The 13861-nt window shown below is 38.7% G+C and overlaps 1 protein-coding gene across 2 annotated transcripts in view; it reads right to left on the bottom strand.

Moving 5' to 3' along the window:
- The window catches only part of COG6 (component of oligomeric golgi complex 6), a 61770-nt gene extending 53812 nt beyond the window's left edge, over nucleotides 1–7958 (bottom strand). The window contains exons 1-4 of one of the 2 annotated variants that reach the window (XM_082859474.1): nucleotides 7777–7958; nucleotides 5631–5774; nucleotides 1585–1656; nucleotides 235–293 (exon numbers count right to left, since the gene is read on the bottom strand). In XM_082859474.1, the coding sequence (XP_082715600.1) occupies nucleotides 235–293; nucleotides 1585–1656; nucleotides 5631–5774; nucleotides 7777–7929 (428 nt within the window). In that variant the 5' untranslated portion in view covers nucleotides 7930–7958. The remainder of the gene's footprint in view (nucleotides 1–234; nucleotides 294–1584; nucleotides 1657–5630; nucleotides 5775–7776) is intronic. The other variant, XM_082859475.1, reaches the window with a different exon arrangement.
- Between the last annotated feature and the right edge of the window lie 5903 nt (nucleotides 7959–13861).

Here is a 13861-nt window from a genome sequence, read left to right as displayed (position 1 = left end):
ACAATGCATCATCACTTCCAAAGAGGGATAATCTCTCAATCATCCCAATTATCAATGTTCCTAAACTATTGTTTTATGTTTATTTTACTCTTGGATAACAGCTTAGAACCTCATACTTTGTATCATTTTTGAGTCACGTTTTTGATTATTGTTTTAACTTTGGAGTTATCTATAATTTTCTTTCCCAGTTATCTCCAAATTAATGAAGAGTTGATTATGTAAAGAAAAACTTACCTTTCAGCTTGAAGCTTAGTGGTTTTTATTATTAAATCTTGAGTCTGTTCCTTTGCTGCCTAAAATTATAAACATACCTATTATCAGTACATTTCAACTTTTTTCAACTTCAGAAAACTAATACTGCCACTTACTGGAGTTCAGACTATAGCAAACGAGATCCCACTCCAGAACTCAAAAGTTTAAAAAAGGCCCAAGTACCTGAAATAGATGTTTCAAGGCTCATACGCTACGTTTAATAAGAAGAACTCACTCAGAATTCTCAATACACACAGAATGCTAAGGCTTACAAGAAAGAAAAAGGTATCACAACGATGTTTATTAAGGAATTTAATAGTTCCTGATGCTTCTTAGTGGAACAGAAGCACTGCCAGAGCCAGGTAAGGATGAAGAAGAGGACTTCGGCTATAGACATGCTGAGTTGAGGTACCAGGAAACCTCCGAATGAAGCTGTAAGTTAAGTCACTGATACGCTGCTGTGGAACTCAACAGAAATACCCAAGATGGAGATAATTTGAGAGTTGGGATATACAAAAAAGAAAACCCTCATATAGGATTTTGGAGAACATTAAAGATAGCCCCATCTAAAGGACAGAGGGCTGTTCCTGGCCAAGTCATACTAAACAATCCTCTCTCTCCCAAACCAGAGCTGAAAGGATCAGGAGTGAAAACTTGATGAAAAGGTATTTCAAGGATTAGGAAAACATTTATAAAGTGAATTGAAACAAATCACAAGTGTAACCAGTGAGATTCTCTCTCAAAGACCAGAACTGGGGAACACTACAAAACTAAGGCAGTTACTAACGAGAAGAGAAACAAGTCAGTGGCTGTGAGGCAGGTAGAAACACAGGGCATTAAATGAGTCAGAAGTATGTAGGTCAATGTTAACTCTACAGCCAAACTAGAGGTTTGGAACTGCTTTAATAAACAGACCTAAACTTACATACATTTTCCTGAGATATTTTTAGGCTGAACATAAATCATAATTAAGCTGGGTCTTTACTGGGCATAGCATTAGTTTGAAATCATTCCTAAGGCTTTCCACTAAGGAATTTATTTCTGCTGCATTTGTTGAACATTATGGGATTGAAAAGTTTATCAAAATTCCACAGTTATCTCTATACTGGCAAGATCAAAATATAAAGGCTTCTGGCGTTAACTGTGCAATATTAGTAAACCATCACCAAAGAGGCACAAAGACATTTATAGTTAAAAAAAATAAGCATAATATTTATATTCAAACATCCTACAGGGCATGATGTATCAGATAGCCACACATTTTGTAGACCTATCTAGCAATTTCTGAAAGCTTATCAGGAACTAGGCTAAAATCCAGACATTATACAGTACCTGTAGGCGACATGTCATATCTTGACAACAGCTGTTCATTGCCTGAACATCTTCATGTATGCTTTCAAGTTCCTGAAAAGGAAAAAAGTAACATCAAGCAGTATATATAGTTAAAGAAATTTCTCCTCTTAGCCAAATCCCTATTTTTGTCCCTTTCTTGCCAAAGCATGACAAAAGATCCCATATTTAAGACTGAAAACGATTAAAAATAATATCTAGTATAAGAAAAGATGTAAAAAAAGAAAACCTAGTATATTCTTTTTAGAGGGTCTGACAATAGGAAAATGGCAAATGCTTTAAGAATATGAATACCCGTTTATTCAGAAATTCTCACACTAAGAATTTATCCTAAGAAATTAATCAGATAAGTGTGCAATATATGTAAGAGATGATCAACACAGAGTTGCCTAAAACAAATGGAAAATGTGAAATGTTTCCAACCATACAATGGAAACCCGTGCATACATTAACAACGATAATATCTGTGTGTGTATGTGTGTGTGTGTGTATGTAAATTAGCATGGAAAGATGTCTATATAAAGCTAAAAAAAGGCTTATAAAGCAATACATATATATGTGTGCAGAAGAACACAGGGAAGACTCTATGAAGGGTTATACAATAAAATACTAACAGGTTATTTCTGTGTAGTAGAATCATAAGTAATATCGCTAGCTCCTTCTATTTCTGAATTTATTATCTTTTCTATAATGAATTATTTATAACTTTTAATTAATAAAAAACAAGAAAATTTGAAAACCCAATAAACTAACAATAGTGCCTCCTCCTATATGGTTGAAAGTAATCACATATTAGATCATGCCAAAAATCTGGTAAGTCTCCCAGTAACATTCTTTCCCTATATACTCCCACCTCGAGCCCCCTCCACATATGCAAGAATTTAGCTGGTCACTAAGGTCTATCATTTATAGCCCTTATTATGTGCATCTTATCCATTTCTTTTTTTTACAACCCAAACAACTACTACTTGAGTTCAGTTCAATTGCTTTCTCCTGTATGGACTGATAAAAAACGGTCTTCCAACAGGCCTCCCAGGCGCCAAACTCTTTACTAAATCATTCTCTACAATCTTTACTGAACCAATCTCTTAATATGAAAAAATGATATTACAGAATTCTATTTAACTTCATACTGCACTATTATCTTCTTTTTCCCAATTCAATTCAGTGTAACACAACAGAAAGATATGCAAGGAAAGAAAGTTTCAGTGGTAGACAGGGTCTTATTATGGTCTCTTTCAACACAAGGCCCAAACCTTCAAATAAAAACATGACAGTTTTATGAAGGGATGGGCCAATCATAGGGCAAGAGATAAGAAAGCAACCAAGCAGGACTACGAACAAAATGTAAGGATGAACCAGAGTTAGGAAATCACTTACAAGAATATGAGCATACATCCTAGTTCCAGAATTAAATTTTTTCCTTTCTCTATATAAAGTACTTTGAATTATAAAAATCATAGCACCAGACATTTTCAAATGTTACTCTCTGTATCTTACAATTAATAGGATGTAAATCAAATTATTTAAGTGCTAAACTGCTTTAAACAATAAAAGAATGATTTCAAAATAGCAATTAATGTCAGCAATAGCAAATAGGTACTAATAGGCAAATTAATCTATTTCCTTAAATCTCACTGTATAAGACTAGCACTATGACATTATCAGCCAACAAGGTCAAGAATAACTACTCCTAATATTTACTTTAGCTACTATAGTACACTGAATGAATCTGATTTGTAAAATAATAGAAATTACATCTCTTAATATATGACTTAAATGCAGAGATTTGCTAAATTGTAATTCAAGAACCTTTACATTGCTTGTATGTAAAGTCTTCATTTGAACTCAAACTGCCTTTTATTCCCGATTAAATAAAATTACAGGTTGTTAAATACAATTGCAGTATGATAACCTTTAAAGAAACCTTTTATTATGGAAAAATTTCAAAATTATCTAAAAGTTGAGATAATGTGAATGCCTATGTACACAACACACGGCTTTAACAATTAGCAACTCATGACCACTCTCGTGTAATCTATCTCTGTACCCACTTTCTAACTCTCTTCCCATCCACTTTCTCCCTCCCCAAGCTGAATTATTTTGAATTCTAGATAGCATATCATTTCATCCATAAACATATCGGTATGCACTTCTAAGAGAACTAAAAAAAAAATGCCATTTACCCATCTAAACATTCAACAATAATCCCTTAATATGAAATTTCTATTCAGTGTTCAAATTTTCCCAGTTGTTTCAGATTTTTTAATAATTTGTTCAAGTCAGGAACCAAATGAGATTCACAAACATCAACTGGTTGATATTTCCTTTATTTCTTTAAATAAATTGTCTTTCTCTTACAATTTATTTGTTGAAGAAACCAGTTCATTTGCCTGCACAGTTCCCAGCACACCAGACTTGCTGACCACTTCTTCATACTGTTAACATACTCCTCTGTCCCCAATATTTCCTATAAACTTGCAATTAGATCTAGAAGCTTGATTATATTCTGGTCCAATTTTCTTGCAAGAATTCTTCACAGGTGATGTTGTATACCTTTGTTAGGAGTCACATATATGACTGTTTCTTTTTGTGAGATAAGCAGTTACTGATGATCAGTGGTTTCAACTTGGGCAAATTTGTCCCCCAAGGAGGCATCTGGCAATGTTTGGAAACATTTTTGGCTGGAACAACTTGAGGAAAGGTGGTGCTCCTGGTATATAGTGGACAGAGGCCAGGGATGCTGCCAAACATCCTACAAAGCAGAAGACAACCCTCAACAACTATCTGGCCCCAAATGTCAATAGTGCCAAGACTAAGAAACCCTGAGCTAGATCCTTTAAACAGTGGTTACAAACTCTTCTATCATTTCTTCATTTAGTAAGTGGAATATTACTATAAAGGGAAGCCTTGCCTCAACAATTGTATATAGTTGGTACCAAAGACAGGATAAATGCTTGACTCTTTCCTTTTATTTAGTTGTTTTCAAAACGATAAGTTGGTTCCCTCATATCCACCTAAGATAAGCAGTGAGGGTTCTGTTGGTTTTTAGTATCATTATGAACTCATGGATTTAAATACGCTTGCTGTGTTTCAGTCCACTGCAGTCATTCCTACTGATGCTCAAATCATCCTATATTTGGCCAGTGGAAACCTCTTAAGTTATAGCTCCAGAGTCCTTTTGACACTTCCCAGTAGTCTTATACAGCCTCCTCACTTGGTACCTCCTTCCAGAGGGAAATGGTGTTTAGAGAGTACAGTTTAGATGTGCTCATCACTACTATCGCTCCCTATTTTTATGAACACTACCAAACTTCCCTTTTAATCTTCCAGATTATTAGCCTTCAGCCAATGAAATCCTACTACACTGTTAAAAATAATCTGTCTCACTAGAACCATGTATGACACTTTCATACAACTCACACAGAACTATTAACTATGTAATATTACTCAGTAATATTAACATAATTAACGAATTAACATGTATTATATAATACATAAATAAAATATAACATAATAAATAAAATTCATTTTCACCCTATGGTGAGTAGACTGCTCACTCAAGTGTAATGAAACATTATTTATTAACTGAAGTCATTGATCTTAATTAATCTGAAAATTTCATAATTTAGGATGCAGTAAAGTAACTCAATCCTAATTCATCTCCAGCAGAGAAGTGGTTATCTAAGGGAGGTTTATTCAGTGAGGGACTATTTCTACTGGAAAACCACTCAGAGAAGTGCTATTTTTTGTTTGTTTGTCTGTTTGTTTCAAAAGTGAAGATTCCTAAAAGAACATCCTGGAACATATGTTACAACTTTCCAAAAAGCAGCACTAGTGGAGGTTAGAGATTTAGAAATCACGCTAATCCAGAGAAAGACCTAGAAGCTGCTGGAGTAAGTAGCTAAATTTCTATTTGAGCACGGTACACGAGTTGCAAACATATCAACTCTATCCATAGAGAAGCTCAGCACAGAGCAAGGCATATAGTAAGCTCTCAAGAAATGGTAAGTGAAAAGTTCACATACTTCCTTCACTTCCTTGAAAATGCTTACAAACTCTTCATTGATGGCTAAACTTCTGCGTTCAATATCTCCACGTAAATTTCTTCGAGTGCGCAAACTATTTTCAACAAAAAAGGTTGAGAGTGCCTTGAGAGCTTCCAACATCTCCTACATAATTGATAATAAAAGAACATTATTGGGACCGATTTTCAAATGTTTTTCTAATCTCAAGCAAAAATTTAATGAAATCATTTCCAAATAATTTGTTTCCATTACACAATCCAAAATATATTGGATGACCTTCACATTACTGAACAGTAAACTTATTTCTGAGACACAATAAGGACATACTTACTTGTGTATTGTGACATATATACGTTATTCAATGCAGAATTGTTTGGAACTGCAAAGATTAGAAAAAACTGTAATGTCCATCTAAAAAGGATTGGTTTAAAGACATTATGATATAGCCATTGAAAAAAAGTGGAAATTCTTGGGACTTCCCTGGCAGCGCAGTGGTTAAGAATCTGCCTGCCAATGCAGGGGACATGGGTTTGAACCCTGGTCCGGGAAGATCCCACATGCCGCGGAGCAATTGAGTCTGTGCGCCACAACTACTAACTAATAAGTCTGTACTCTAGAGCCCGCGAGCCACAACTACTGAGCCCGTGCGCCACAACTACTGAAGCCTGCACGCCTAGAGCACATGCTCCGCAACAAGAGAAGCCACCGCAATGAGAAGCCCGCGCACAAGAGTAGCCCCCCGTCGCCGAAACTAGAGAAAGCCGGCACGCAGCAACGAAGACCCAATGCAGCCAAAAATAAATAAATTTTTAAAAAATGAATTAACATTTAACAAGAAATAACTGCTGCGGCACTGTGCTAAGCATTTCACCTGGATTCTCTCATTGAACCTGCACAACAACCCTGAGGAGGTTACTGGCAGTATTCCCAATTTAGAAACTTAACATAAGCTCACAGAAGTTAAGGGACTTATTGAAACCATAATGCACCAATTTGGTGGTTATATCTAATAAGTGGTGGTCCCAGAGCCAATCTTTCTTACTCATTATAGTATAACGCTATTTTTTACACACCAATTCTTATTGACAGCTTACTGTCAGTTACCTAAAAATTTATCTATAAAAATAAAATTTATAGATAAAAATTCTGTATCTATAGATTAAAAATTCTATTTTTATCTATAAAAATGTATCTGTAAAACTCTCACTTAAACATAGTCTAAAATATGTATAAAAAATAAAAATTTATCTATGAAACTTATCTAAAAATTTTAGATAGAAACTTATCTATAAAACTCTCACTTATACACATTCTTTTTTCTTTATGCCACCATGGCATGACCAATATACCTAGCGACTCAGTGACAGAAGAGATAATCTGCTACCACGGAAGATGGAAAGTCCAATCTAAGTTTCAGGAGGTACTTGGGAGAGGATAAACTATCCTGTAAAGAAATACAAGATAGTTTACAAGATAAACTATCTTGTAAAGAAATACAGCATGAGCCCATACATCACAGACAGTGCTTAGCTCACAACAAAAACTAGTAGCCATGAGCAGGTGGTAGCCCTTTCACGCTGCAAATTATTTTAATTGTTTTCACCTGCCAATGGAAAGGCTCAAGGATGCTTAGCCCTGATCTCCTGTTCCCCCTAAGCTCACCATTCGCGCTGTCTTATTTTGTAGTTTGCTCTTTTGCATTTTTCTTCTCCTGCCTGGGGCTCTCCTCTCCCCTCCCTGCTCAGACCCCCGACACCTGCGGGGGCAGGGGACTTCACCGTTTGCCTTCCCTATCCAGAGTCTTTGCCTTCCCTATCCAGAGTCTCTCCTCTCCCCTCCCTGCTCAGACCCCCGACACCTGCGGGGGCAGGGGACTTCACCGTTTGCCTTCCCTATCCAGAGTCTTCGAAGAACAGTTTTAATTAAATATGGGGCAACACCCAGGAAACCTCTTTGCTCTTCCAGGGGCTCCTCGGCCTCCCCTTTCTCACCTGCCCCACACGGCAGCGCAGCGGGTCCCGCGGGCCTGGGGTCCCCTCCGCGGCGGGGACAGGGACGAGCCCGAGGGCGCCGGACAGACACCGCCCCCAGCCCGGGTCCGACCCGCGGACGACGCAGCACCCTCGACCCCGCCAGTCCCGCTCACCTTGTCGTTGTCCAGCCGTGTGTCCAGGATCTTACGCAGTTTCCGCGATAGCGGGTTGTTAGTCTGCGCCGAGGGCCCGCCGGCCCCATTGTTGAGGCCGTTGGCAGCCCCGGTGGCGGGCACTGCTACTACTTCCCCGCTGCCCTCGGCCATAGCGCCGCACGTCCCGCCCCCCAACTCGGCCCCAGCCACCTTAGCCCAGAGCACTGACGCGCCGGCAGCCCCGTAGCGCGCCGGCAGCCCCGTAGCGCGCAGGCGCGCATCTGCCGCGCAGGCAGCCCCGTAGCGCGCAGGCGCGCATCTGCCGCGCAGGCGCCCTCGGAAGGCTCTGCTTCGCCCACTCCTGTGCCGGCAGGCTGCTAGGAGTGGTAACAGCTGCTGGGAGGGTAGAGAAGTTGGGGGAGGCGGAGCAAGACCCGCCGGGTGAGAGGAGAGTAACGCGAGATTTTGCAAAGTGGACTGAAATTCAAATCAGGTTTGGAGTTTGGGAATTACGGTTTATGGGATTAAAGGCACTTCGGGGTCCTGAATCTGTGAAAGTCTGAGCTAGACTTAAGTAAAATACACTGAGGCCTGTGCCTGGGCAACTGTGTTCAGTAGAAGCTAACTCTAGTTAAATTCGCTTTAGAATACTTTGTAACTGTTTCCTGCTATGAAGGAGATTTAAATGCAGATGTGGAAAGAATTCCAAAATATAGAATGTGAAAAAGCAAGGCGAGTTACAGTGTGTATAGTGTGATCACTTGTGTGGTGTGTGTGTGGTGTGTGTGTGAAATAGAGGTACGTGTAAATTTAGGCTTTTTTTTTTTTCAGGATGACATTCCTTTGGAAGAGAGGCTTCCAATTTTCATTTTGTACCTTTCTAAACGGACTGAATTTTCTAATCTTCCCCGTGGGTTACTTAGTATGTCAACAGCGGTTATTAAGGTAAGGTAATTATGGCCTACTTTTCTGTGTTTATTTGTACTTCTCTGAATTTGCAATTGTAAAAAAAAAAAGGAAACAAAATAATTTGAAAATTAGGATGATATAGTAGGATGAAGACAGGGAAATTATTGTAAAATTTAAATATATTTAAAGCAATTTGTATATTTTTTAATGTTCATCTATCATTCTTTTATAAGGCTAACTATAAATACTAAGTTAAGGGCTTGAAATCAATACTTTTCAATAGTTCAAATCAGTATTTTCCAACAGTTAAAATAAATATTCAGGTAAGCCTCATTAGAGACCTAGGTTTTATATATATATGTGTATATGTAATATTTATATATAACAATTTTTATTGAAGATAAAGGTTTTCTTTTATTGAAAATGTAAAAGATATTTATGTATATTGAACTTCCTTAATATAGTAGACACTGAAAGTATTAGAGACAGGCTCCGACCTAAATATTTTAATTTAATGGGAGAGCAAATACATGCATGTAAAAGAGTAAAGCATTTTTATATAACAAAGCATCTTTTAAATAAATTTATTTATTTGTTTTTGGCTGCGTTGGGTCTTCGTTTCTTCACGTGGCTTTCTCTAGTTGTGGCAAGTGGGGGCTACTCTTCGTTGCGGTGCGTGGGCTTCTCATTGTGGTGGCTTCTCTTTGCTGTGGAGCATGGGCTCTAGGTGCGTGGGCTTCAGTAGTTGTAGCACGTGGGCTCAGTAGTTGTGGCTCGAAGGCTCTAGAGCGCAGGCTCAGTAGTTGCGGCGCACAGGCTTAGTTGCTCCGCAGCATGTGGGAAAGCATTTTTATATAACCACAGAAGAACCATGCTGAAGTGTAAAACGTGGACATACTTACCTTCCAAGTATCAGTTGAAAGGAGGGCCACTTCAATTTCCCCCTCTTCCCCTTTGGTTAGTTATTAAAGCTTTCCTGCTCTTTGGCTTCTGAAATAAGTGGAAGTCACATCATTTTGGTCACTGTGACTTCATCAAAGTATAATATGGCATTTATTAAAGCCACGTCTGGTGAATCACAGAATAAAATAGAATGCTCAGTCCTCTACATTCTTCCCTGTATTAAAAACAATAGTTTCTATTATTTAGTGTCCAAATTTATTGAGAATCAGGCTCAATGCTGGATCCTTTTAATACACTATTGTTATCTGCATAACTACCCTGCAACATAGGGATCCTTACCATTTTATCATGTCATTAGTATTCTGTTTATGATGAGTAATCCAAGGCTACAGAAGTCTTTCCAAGGACATAAGGCTACCTCACATCTCATCGTTAGTTACCAGCTAAGTTGACAGTAATTTTCAAATTCTACTACTGCTTCCTCAGTTTTCATTTTGAGTTGTGTACACCTCTCACTTGGAATGTAGGCAAAAACTTTTGCAGCCAAACTTTCAAATGTATTCTGTGTCGGTGTTGCCTTGACACTGTTCTTACTACCTTTGCACTGACACCAGCACTATTTCTCGAAAACAGATTTGGTCCTATCACTTTTTCGCTTTAAAAACCATAATGGCAGTTACTGAAGAAAATAACGTTTTAGTATGGTGTACACATATCTTCATAATCGGATCTCAGAGTATCACTGTAGTTTTATTTCTAGGTACTTGTTTGTGATTACAACACTCAAGCCACCTGTATTTTTGGGGCCACAAACACATCCCAAACTTTTAAGTCCCCATACATTGGCTCATACAACTCACTCTTCCAGGAATGTGTGCTCCTGTGAAACTGGTGAAATCCTATTTGTCCTTCTGGCTCCACTCAAATATCGCTTCTTCTCTGTACCTTCACATAGCTCCCCATCTGGCCTTGGGCAGAATTAATTGATATGTCATGCAAATTCCATAGCGCTTAATATAACACAACACCTCTAATAACTTGTGTCATACAATTATTTTTAAATTTACTTAAGTTTTGTGTTCCTCCACTAGACTCTAAGTACCTGGATGATGGGGACTTTGCCCTCCTGGTTTCCAGCACAATATCGTACACAATATATGTGCTGATTAAAGGCGTACTGAATGAAAAGTATTGAAATGAAGTTTTTGTGTTTTTTTAATTTTATTAATTTTGGCTGTGTTGGGCCTTCATTGCTGCGCACGGGCTTTTCTCTAGTTGCGGCGACTGTGGGCTACTCTTCGTTGTGGTGTGTGGGCTTCTCATTGTGGTGGCTTCTCTTGTTGCAGAGCACGGGCTCTAGAGCGCAGGCTCAGTAGTTATGGCTCATGGGCTCTAGAGGACAGGCTCAGTAGTTGTGGCACACGGGTTTAGCTGCTCCGCAGCAAGTGGGATCTTCCCGGACCAGGGATTGAACCTGTGTCCCCTGCATTGGCAGGCAGACTCCCAACCACTGCACCACCAGGGAAGTCCCGAAATAAAGTTTTACAGCTTTATAAGTTAGAGTTTTTTTCTTTTGAAGTGTAGTTGATTTACAATGTTGTGTTAGTTTCTGCTGTACAGCAAAGTGATTCAGTTATATATATGTATATATATAAATTATTTTTCAGATTCTTTTCTATTATAGGTTATTTCAAGGTATTGAATATAGTTCTCTGTGCTATACAGTAAAACCTTGTCGTTTATCTATTTTGCATATAGTAGTATCTGTTATCCCAAGCTCCTCATTTATTCCTCCCCTTCTTCCCCTTTGATAACCGTAAGTTTGTTTTCTATGTCTGTGAGTCTATTTCTGGTTTATAAATAAATCCATTTGTATCTTTTTTTAGATTCCACATATAAGTGACATTATATGATATTTGTCTTTCTCTGTCTGACTTACTTCACTTAGTATGATAATGTCTAGGTCCATCCATGTTGCTGCAAATGACATTATTTCATTCCTTTTTATGGCTGAGTTACATTCCATTGTATAAATCTTCTTTATCCATTCATCTGTTGATGGACACTTAGGTTGCTTCCATGTCTTGGCTATTGTAAATAGTGCTGCTATGAACATTGAGGTGCATGCATCTTTTCAAATTAGAGTTTTCGTCTTTTCCAGATATCTGACCAGGAGTGAGATTGCTGTATCATACAGAAATGAACTCAAAATGACTGAAAGACTTAAATATAAGACATGAAACTATAAAACTTCTAGAAGAGAACATAGGCAAAAAATGCTCTGACATAATCATAACGTTTTCTTAGATCAGTCTCTCAAGACAAAAGAAATAAAAGCAAAAATAAACAAATGGGGTTTACTCGAACTTATAAGCTCTTGCACAGCAAAGGAAACCATGAACAAAACGAAAAGGCAACCTACGGAATGGGAGAAAATATTTGCAAATGATGCAACCTACAAGGGCTTAATATCCAAAATATACAAACAGCTCATACAGCTAAATATCAAAACAAACAAACAAACAATCAAAATATGGGCAGAAGACCTAAATAGACATTTCTCCAAAGACATACAGGTGGCCAACAGGCACATGAAAAGATGCTCAACGTCCCTAATTATTAGAGAAATGCAAATCAAAACCACAATGAGGTTTCACCTCATACTGGTCAGGATGGCCATCATCAAAAAGCCTACAAACAGTAAATGCTGGAGAGGGTGTGGAGAAAAGGGAACCTTCCTGCACTGTTGGTGGGATGTAAACTGGTGCAGCCACTATGGAGAAGAGTATGGAGTTTCCTTACAAAACTAAAAATGGAATTAGAGTTCTTCATTGCAATGAATAGGAACTGACTGGGGCTGACTTCAATAGAAATTTATTTGACAAGAGGATTTGGGGTAAGTCTCAAAATTAATAGCAAGGATGAAGGACCACACTTGGAAGAGAACATAGGGAAACAAAAGGAAGCTGGGGACACATTGCCGTCATCAAAATCACTCCAGAGAACAGCTCATCGTGGACCCCAATGTCATTACTGCTGAAGCCTGGACCGACAGGTCACTTCACCCACTGACCCTGAACTTTAGGATGCCTCCACCGCACAACTGCCGGTGCTGTCTCTGGAGACTGTTGTTTAAAATTCTACCACCTCCTGAGGAGTTGTCCCCATCTATGCTTTTTGTGTCAGTTTCTCTTGATTCCCTGCAGTGCCAATTTCTTTGTGTCCTCAGGTTTTGTTTCTACATTTGTGTGTCTGCTTAGTTGAACCTAAAGCACATGGCCATGCTCTGTTTTCTACAAAGGCTGAGAAATCGAGTATGAAATTTTTACCTTTCATTGTCAGTTATGTCAATTTCTCCGTGAAAGTCCTAGTAACATGTACTGTCTCTCCTGTGTATTTCTCTCAGGGACTTTGAAGCATCGGTCCCACATTTCCTATCTCTTTTTAATCACGACTCCCTGCGCCTTTTCTTTGCACCTTCTGTTACCTGCTTTACTGCCTAGTCCTTGATTTTTAGGCATTGAGGCTTCTCGTTTGTTTTTTGTTTTTTTTTTTTTTTGCGGTACGCGGGCCTCTCACTGTTGTGGCCTCTCCCGTGGCGGAGCACAGGCTCCGGACGCGCAGGCTCAGCGGCCATGGCTCACAGGCCCTCACATGGAAATAGTTCCTGATTTCTCTCTTTTCTCTGAAACCTCATGAATTTTGAAAGCTGCTTCAAATTTTTCATTTTCTTTTTTTGATTCAGGCATATTTTCTGCCGTAGTTCTCATCCTTCAGCTTGTCCTTAAAATTTTCCAATTTTAAAGTTTCATAACTGAAACCTTAGCAGTCATGAATGTAAAGATTTCATACCTCTTTAGCAATAAAATGATTTCAAACCTGCACATGAAATCTGCAGAATGAATAACTGCGGCTGGTCTGACTGGAGCCTGGGTAAGGGCCGGCTTTCTTTGCTAAGTACACCTTTTTTTCTCATCTGTGCAGCCTCCCCTTGGCTGCCTGTACCAGTTGGAGTTTGGGGTTGCAAAGTAACAGACAGTGTAATTTACTGGAAGGCTGTGAAGGCAGCTCAAAGAACTGAAGGCTGAAGGTCCAGCTGGGAACCAGCAGCAACTCAGGATCTCAGTAAGTGGAACCACTTGTTGGTTTTTAGGGCACTGCTGCTCATTCTTTTTTCTGCTTTTGCTCAACATTCGAAGTCCTAAAGCGAGTAAACTTTGACCACATGCCCATCCATTGGTCAGGACACCATGTTTTATGGTTCCAACCTGTTCCCAAACCAAACTTGAGT

This window comes from Leucopleurus acutus (assembly GCF_964270905.1).
Source record: "Leucopleurus acutus genome assembly, chromosome: 18".
In the NCBI taxonomy this organism is placed as follows: domain Eukaryota; kingdom Metazoa; phylum Chordata; class Mammalia; order Artiodactyla; family Delphinidae; genus Leucopleurus; species Leucopleurus acutus.
This window is presented reverse-complemented; position numbering and strand designations above follow the sequence as displayed.